At 38.0% G+C, this 7,372-nt stretch overlaps 4 protein-coding genes across 4 annotated transcripts; 3 read left to right on the top strand and 1 right to left on the bottom strand.

The window, feature by feature from the left end:
- Positions 1–145: 145 nt before the first annotated feature.
- On the top strand, positions 146–2,232 carry Tsp_09811 (eukaryotic translation initiation factor 2C 2; the record flags this gene model as incomplete). The annotated part of the gene is made up of 7 exons (XM_003370548.1): positions 146–336; positions 391–511; positions 1,019–1,130; positions 1,480–1,522; positions 1,697–1,742; positions 1,912–2,031; positions 2,059–2,232. Coding segments are annotated over 7 exons (807 nt in total), but the record flags the coding sequence as incomplete, so codon positions are not given.
- Positions 2,233–2,312: 80 nt separating this feature from the next.
- On the top strand, positions 2,313–2,801 carry Tsp_09810 (hypothetical protein). Its single transcript, XM_003370547.1, has 3 exons — positions 2,313–2,400; positions 2,439–2,544; positions 2,570–2,801. Exons 1-3 carry the CDS (start codon positions 2,313–2,315, stop codon positions 2,799–2,801), a joined length of 426 nt encoding a protein of 141 aa, XP_003370595.1.
- A 323-nt stretch (positions 2,802–3,124) lies between these two features.
- Positions 3,125–3,895, bottom strand: Tsp_09809 (conserved hypothetical protein). The gene is made up of 5 exons (XM_003370546.1): positions 3,880–3,895; positions 3,573–3,697; positions 3,423–3,548; positions 3,285–3,393; positions 3,125–3,216 (listed from the first exon to the last, which is right to left on the bottom strand). Exons 1-5 carry the CDS (start codon positions 3,893–3,895, stop codon positions 3,125–3,127), a joined length of 468 nt encoding a protein of 155 aa, XP_003370594.1.
- A 1,266-nt stretch (positions 3,896–5,161) lies between these two features.
- Tsp_09808 (hypothetical protein) lies at positions 5,162–5,656 on the top strand. The gene is given in 3 exon segments (XM_003370545.1): positions 5,162–5,293; positions 5,314–5,511; positions 5,522–5,656. 3 exon segments carry the CDS (start codon positions 5,162–5,164, stop codon positions 5,654–5,656), a joined length of 465 nt encoding a protein of 154 aa, XP_003370593.1.
- The last annotated feature ends 1,716 nt before the right edge of the window (positions 5,657–7,372 follow it).

The following is a 7,372-nucleotide window of genomic DNA, read 5'->3' as shown; positions in this document are numbered from 1 at the left end:
AAAAACATCCCTGCTGGTACTGTTATCGATAGAGTAGTGACATCTCCTGATGAATATGATTTCTTTTTGTGCAGTCATCATGGAATTCAAGTATGACTTTATGAAATGTTTTGAATCTTTATTATTAATATTATTTGAATTGCAGGGAACTAGTAGACCGACGCGATATCATGTGCTGTTTGATGAAAGCAACATGGATGCGAATGTAATGCAGTCGATTACATACTATTTTTGCCATCTATATGGTCGATGTGCTCGTTCTGTCAGTATACCAGCACCAGTATATTTTGCAGATTTAGTTTGCGCCCGTGCTCGTTATCATATTCTTGCAGCATTGTAAGTTTGATTAACTTATTTAAAAATGAATGAATAATTGAATTTATTTTTTAGAAATTCTGGGCTAGTGGAAAAGTTTTCTGATGAGGACAGTAATGGTACTAGTAGTAGTTCCATCAGTAAAGCTGAATCCGTGAAAACAGAATTGGCTAATATAATTGCACTTCACAAAAGAGTTAAAAAAGTCATGTACTTTGCATGATCTGTATCAGCGATGGAAGCGTATTTTAGTCTAGTATAATGTTTAGTGTTTATTCGTAAGCACTAAATATATTTGTGATTGTTTTCATGTTATATTTAATTCTCTCTCTCTCTCTCTCAATCTGTGTGTGTGTGTATGTGCGTCCATATGTGTATTTTTCTTAATGTGTTTCTAGATCTTAGCTTTTTGTTTGACAGATTGTTGCGTTAAAAATAATCAGTATACATCATATAATGAGTATGGTTTAAAATCTGTGCATTACACTTATTATGATCAGTTATAAATTCATTATAGCATTCATATTAAATGTATAATATTGAGGTGAAGATGTTTGTTTGCATGATAAATAAAAGAGATCAAAAACAAATATTTTTGTATAAGCATGTAAAAAGTTGGAATAAATTGTTATAAATGATTTAATGTGAAATAAGCGGACAGTTTTGAAATATTTTGTTATTTCTGTTGCTTAATATGTTTAAGAGCACTATAATATTTCCGTCCAATACCAGCGCTATTAGTCCAATACTAACCACCATGAATATATGCAGTATTTCAGGGATCATCGTTGGCACTGCATGGGAGCAGCAGCAAAGTAACTAAAATTGATTTAAAAAATTTATGACGCAAAAGTACTTGTTCATACATAAATAATTGAAGAAAATCAATGAATGAAATGTGCGTGTGCTTGCATATGAACAGTACTGTTTTCAGAAGGCTTCGTCTAATGCTAATTGCAGATATTTTTTCTCATATTATTGATTGTTGAGTTTTGATGATCATTAACGGGCAAATTGATAATCATTTTTTAAAGAAAAAATGAAATTAAAGTTTGATTTTACTTTGTCATGAGAAACCAATTTGTTTTGTTTGTTTTATTCTTTCATGGAAATATCTCAAATCAAAATTGCCATCTCCATTATTTTTATGATTAAAATTTGTAGATGTTAGAAAGATGATATTTCTTACTGTAGAGTTTTCTTTCAAGTTTGTAATGGATTTTACATACTTTTAAATATAATTAGCTTCATTTTTTATAATAGAATCAGAAACAGCATTTTGTATAATAAAATGTGTATAGTAGAAAATGAAAATTAGCTGTCATTAAATGAAACGAATTTTAAACAGTGGCGTATTAAATTTATGAAAATAATCATAAAGAGAAGGAATATTTGCGTTAGGCGCATTTGACAAAAGTATTAATCTAGTGATGTAAATCACAGTGAATATTACAAAGATAATTTAAATACTGAATTGGTATAATTTTTATGAGAAATTCTATATTACTGACAAGTATGAAAAGAATGAATAGTAATATGAAATACATGAAAAGCCAATGCCAGGAATGAAAGGTTACTTTAAGATGTATATTTGAGATGAGATGTGATTTGTTATTCCTGCACGAAGGTTGCATCCGTCAAGCATTAGATTTATTACATTTATACGGCTGGTTCGGCAAAAATCTAAGAAGCGTGTCGATGCTGATAACATGCACGGTAATAAAGATCAAAGACAATGTTTAGACAATGTTCAAGCCGGCAGCTAAGAACCACGTCAACGACAACACCACCCACCAAACTGAACTCGCCATGCTGAAAAAGTACGTCAACAAAAATACAACTGTACACGCATCGGCCAGACCGCTGCCACTGGAGCCGTTCCTTATAGCTGAACCGTCGCAGGCGATTGGATCGTGACCAACCTCCAACCGGATTAAATATTCACCGCTTACCATGAGATAACAAAACGATAAGAAATTGATCAGCCTTTCCAGATAATGGAAACGATGCATGTCGATCAGGAAATTCAAAACGGTGACCAGGGTCGACATGAAGCACAAAACTGCCCAAAGACCGATCCAAAACGTGACAAAGTAGTGATTTTCAGAGCTCATGAACAACAGACCACGACACGGATAAGTGCAATGCGAAACGTTGCCCACATGGGCGTCTGAGCTGGCCACCGGCACGAACGGTGCCCTGCACTGGCACGAACAAGCGAACCTCGTCGTGAGTGACTGGTCGAATGTCAGAGGGCGTCGGCCGGTTGGACGAACGGTAGACGAGCCGAAACCAGAGCCGGCGTTGTTGTTGCTGCTGCTCTGCTGTTGTTCAGTTTGGTTCGAATCCATGCACAACTGATCCGGCTGACCGAAGACCGGCAACTTGTCGCAGTCCAAATTCAGGGGCCATTCGAAACCGTACTGGCGCATCAGGGGCGCGCAGCCGGCACTGGCCCGTTCGCATACCGACCTGCAGGCCGGTAACGGTTTCGGATAATCCGCTATGCAAATCGGCGTGTACATGCTGCATTGGAAAAAACGCAAATCCGGACTGCAGATGATTTATACCAGCGGCCAGAACTGGTGCACTTCCATGCCGACTTCTTCTTGGGTTTGGTGGTTGAATTGGTTGGGCATTTGGGTCATATTGTAGCCGATCGACTTGCAAATCAGGATGCTGATCTCCTGACATCGTCGGTACTGGGCTTGTTGACCAGTGTTGGAGAAAGCTTTACCAAACGCGACCACCGTAATTGCGTAATAAAGCTGCAGTGAGAACAGCATCAGCGTCAGCATGACGCGCGTCGTCAGTGGTCAATCTCTTCTTCTTCTTCTTCTTTCTTTTTATTCCTCACTGTTGCTCTGTGCAGTCTTCTTATCCAAACAGCACCAGAGTTACCTGAAAATCAGAAGAAAAAAAACTAAATATTTTTTAAATATACAACAGTAATAATGACGATGATAAACGAGCGAGTAATTTATGGGATAAATCAATTTTTTCCCCTCCTCTTCCATGTTCGCTCGGTGGGAAAGCAGAACTGGCAATTGTTGTATCCGTAGAACAATTGTGAGCGGTCTAAAGTCAAGGTGGTGACCAGTGTGAACGTGAACATATACAGTGACACGTTCACTGTAGCAATTAATGTGCCTGTCACTGGACTGAAGGACAACAATTGAAGATGAACATGTGGTTGTTGATATTTCTTGTGGCACGAATGCCTTTTGTTGATTCTAAATGAAGAAAATTAATCATACCCAAATGGCGCACAAATGTCGACATCCAAAAATTGCGATGTCCTCCAGTGGAGAGTAAATTTGAAGCAGCTTCAAGCGTTTTTCTACTTGGTGCTGTCCATCGCTTTCTTTCTGCTTTTGAGATGCTTCACTTTTATTTATCCATCCGAGTTTAAAAATACGGTTAAAAAAATTTCAACCAACAAATTAATACGCTAATTAGATAAATTAAGCTTCAGCTGGCAGTTATACGAGATTTATGCATAAGATGCTTTTTCATTTGTCACAAATTGTAGCTAAAGGTGGTCATGGCTAAAGCTAAAGGTACCTTTCAGTGTATACATTTTAATGATAACAAAATATTTAAACATTTCGCATCAAAAGCAGCGTCTATGATGTAGCTGATCTGTTTGATGTTGTATTTCAAATTACATTTGAACTTTGTTATAAGTGAGCATGGAATTTGGCAAGAATTTCCATGCACCTATTCATTATTTTATCGTTTAATTAACTACAGGGAATTTTTTTCGGCCAAAATCTTATGTACTTATTCAATTTGCACTTAACCAAGTTCGACTGTATTTTATATGAAATATGTGAACATCAAACAGCATTTTTCATACAAACAGCAAAACTCATCGACATGTATAAAAATACATATATGGATGTTTTGTAACAAAAGAAACTTTGTAAATATTAAAGTAAAATTCTTGGATTGCAAATAAGAAAATTTCAAATAGAACACTCCCAGTAAAATCAAGAAATTCATCAGATGCTGACAATTTAGTAGTTGTCACTCCTTGGTTAAGCTTGAAAGCTGCAACTGTGAACAATTTGTCAATTGTGTATTTTCCTTTTGTATTAAAATTGCTTTTACCAACATATGTGATGTGACGAGAATCGCGAACAATGTTTGACAAAGGCATATGCGAGAAATCAAGCGTAAAATTAAGTGAAATTGCGAGCTAACGCGTAACGTTAGCATTAGTGCCATTTGCAACCCGGAAATTAAAAGTGTTGCTACAACATTCCAGATTTTTCAAACAGATTATTCAGTATCTTGACATTACACCCGGAAGTGAGCATCTAATCTTGATAAATTTCAAGAGGAAATAAATTAATTTACAAACAGTCAGAGCGGATTTATATATATCAGGAGGGAAATCGATAATAGACCAATGAGAAATGAAAACTAAATGTTGCAAAATGGTTATATAAAATGAAATTCAAAACCGTCCAATTCATTTTCGTTTGCTTTTGGGATTGTGATTAGTGCTTTTCGTTCCAGAGTTATTCAAATCATTTTCTATTCTGTTCCTTATGGCCGATGTACCTGAGTTACATCTTGTACCAAATCGTTGCGGTGGCACGTCCCTTGTGCTTGAAGGCAGGGCATATAAATTAAAACGTGCCGGCATACAGAAATATTGGAGATGCTCGAAAGTATGTGTTAAATGTACAGTGTGTTTCCTTCATTATTAAGAGTTACTTTATTTTGGTATAGGATAAAGAGGGCTGCGGTGGTGTGATGTGACCTTGATGTGACATCGGTTATCAAGCGAAATGTTCACATCGAAAGCTGCCGGGTGGATGAGCACTTGGCATACAAAATGGAAAAGAAGGCGGTTTTGAAGAAGCGCAGCGCGGAAGAAACGAAACTCATCCCGGCTATTTATGATGATGAAGCATCCGCCGCGTCCGCCGCGCCATCCACATCTGGCTATTTTCCGCTCTCTAAACGGGTAAAGTCCACGATGTACAGGCACCGGGCAAAGCGATACCCAAAACTGCCCAAACATCGTGGGGTCCTGCAAATCTGTGTCCGTTCAGGATAACGAATGCCGGTGAAGTTTTTTTATTGTGGCAGAGTGCATCGAGACATATACTGGTATTTGCTGCGGGTTCCAACATTAAAATGCTGGCAGCCAGGCGAACCTGGGGCATGCTTGGTAATTTCAAGGTATTTTCAGTTTCTGCTGACCAAAAGTGACGCTTCACCAGCAGAAAGCAGAAAATATATTTGGTTTCTGTCACAAAGGTTTTCAACATGTCTCTTTATAAGTAGCCTTCAACCGGCTTACAATGTTGAAGCAATATTTTCGTGATGTTCATTAAATGTTCCTTAAATTTATCGCCACTGATGTAATATTGCACTGTTTTTAATTAGCAGTAAAGTGCGCATTGAAAACTGATTCAAAAAACATTAATAAAAACATATCCCATGAACAGAAGAAGAATCGTCACTACGTAAACAAACTCCGGCCATAAAACCCTCACAAAATATCCATATCACCCCTCTGATCTCCAAACAGGCGATAATGCAACTGAGAAGATACCCGCAGATCATGAAGCTTCTGTTGGTGTATGAGATATTAGAACATTCCTACCGAATCCACAGAAAACAGTGTCCTGCAGTGCGGGTAAAAAAAGCCAAAGGATGTGCCATTCGAAGAGGATAGTTATGCTGAAAGCAGACCCTCGACGAGCATTCAACTCTCCGACTTGACGACAAGAAGAAGGAGTGTGGCTCTGAAGATTTCTGATACGAAAGATAACGTGCCGGCTATGAGAAGAGCGACTAGATCAGAAGGATATCCTTCTGATGCAAATGTGACAAAATTTCATGCATAAGTGAGAATACAAGCAGATAAGCAAGAATTGATAACAGGATTTGTGGAACAATTTTGTGACTCTCAGTATTGTGAGCGCCTAGGTCAGAAGGAGATCCTTCTGGTCACCACGCACAATAACACCCACTTTCCAACTAGGCACCGCACATATCCCAACTTCTGAAGCAGGGAGAATTGGACTTCACGCACTCTTTGCGCTCTAGCCGACCAGTCCAATACAATAAGGATAGATTGAACGTATTCATCCCCAAAGTTCCGCACGAATCCACTACAGAATTGGCCGAGCATATGGGATACATTCCAGATACCGTTGCCCGTCCATTCACTTTGTTGAAAAAGCACAAGTGATTCAAAACCTTAACTCGTTGAATAGTTCGGCAAATGTACTTCATGTATGAAAGTAATAACATCACAAAAAGTATCTGAGCAACAGGACGGTTTACTTGTCCAACAGGAAAATGCATGCCTACGGGGCATTCATCGTGCACTTCCTTTCAGGAAGGAGCTTTCATTGTTTATTGGTGACGTTTATAAGGCGAAGCAATGTGTCATATAAATAAATATATGGGTCAACAGGATGTTGTTTTCGAAATCAATCTGTATATGATTACTTGACTGTGATTTGTCATGAAATGTCCATTTAATTTTGCTGGAGCCACTGCTGCATTTGAAAGTTGCTTGCCACAGACAAAGTATAAGGGAATAGGGCAACTTGGATCACCAATCCAATTAATGCCCATTGAGAAATAACTTCTATTGTACAAACGGACCTTCTTTGTGTTCTTTTTTTCAATGGTACCTGTAAGTCATCAGAAGGCAGCACTTCCTAGTCACTAGTAAAGTCAGAATTGCTTGGACGTGTCCTTTGCAAAAACTGCCACATCCAGGATGTTGAAAACAAAATAAATAATTAATACTTGATTGAATAAGAGAAAAACAGAGGGAATGACAAAAGAAGTAACAGCTGAAAGCTACAGTAAAAATGAATAGAACTCAGGTAAATTAGAGAAACAATGACTCACACTCAAATTTCTACAACGGAGAAAAATATAGGTAGATACTTTGACCTCGTGAAGACATCGTTGTGAGTGGGCAAAGTGATTGGACATATCCTCAGACAATTTGCACTTGTGGCAATATTTTGCGGAACCCCTGGACGCACTCACGGAAACGCATTTCAGAAACGCTGTA

Source organism: Trichinella spiralis, assembly GCF_000181795.1.
Source record: "Trichinella spiralis strain ISS 195 chromosome Unknown Scfld610, whole genome shotgun sequence".
Taxonomy (NCBI): Eukaryota; Metazoa; Nematoda; class Enoplea; order Trichinellida; family Trichinellidae; genus Trichinella; species Trichinella spiralis.
Note: the sequence above shows the minus strand (reverse complement) of the source record. Positions and strands in the feature narration are given on the sequence as shown.

What these genes read in the sequence shown, in the direction of transcription:
- Tsp_09810 (XM_003370547.1), top strand. Translation starts at nt 2,313, where the DNA reads ATGGAAACGATGCATGTCGATCAGGAAATTCAAAACGGTGACCAGGGT. An exon ending in CCCAAAGACCGATCCAAAAC is followed by an intron (nt 2,401 to 2,438) that starts GTGACAAAGTAG and finishes CATGAACAACAG; the next exon opens with ACCACGACACGGATAAGTGC. An exon ending in ACGAACAAGCGAACCTCGTC is followed by an intron (nt 2,545 to 2,569) that starts GTGAGTGACTGG and finishes CGAATGTCAGAG; the next exon opens with GGCGTCGGCCGGTTGGACGA.
- Tsp_09808 (XM_003370545.1), top strand. Translation starts at nt 5,162, where the DNA reads ATGGAAAAGAAGGCGGTTTTGAAGAAGCGCAGCGCGGAAGAAACGAAA.
- Tsp_09809 (XM_003370546.1), bottom strand. An exon ending in GACATTTGTGCGCCATTTGG is followed by an intron (nt 3,549 to 3,572) that starts GTATGATTAATT and finishes TTCTTCATTTAG; the next exon opens with AATCAACAAAAGGCATTCGT. An exon ending in GTGTCACTGTATATGTTCAC is followed by an intron (nt 3,394 to 3,422) that starts GTTCACACTGGT and finishes CCTTGACTTTAG; the next exon opens with ACCGCTCACAATTGTTCTAC.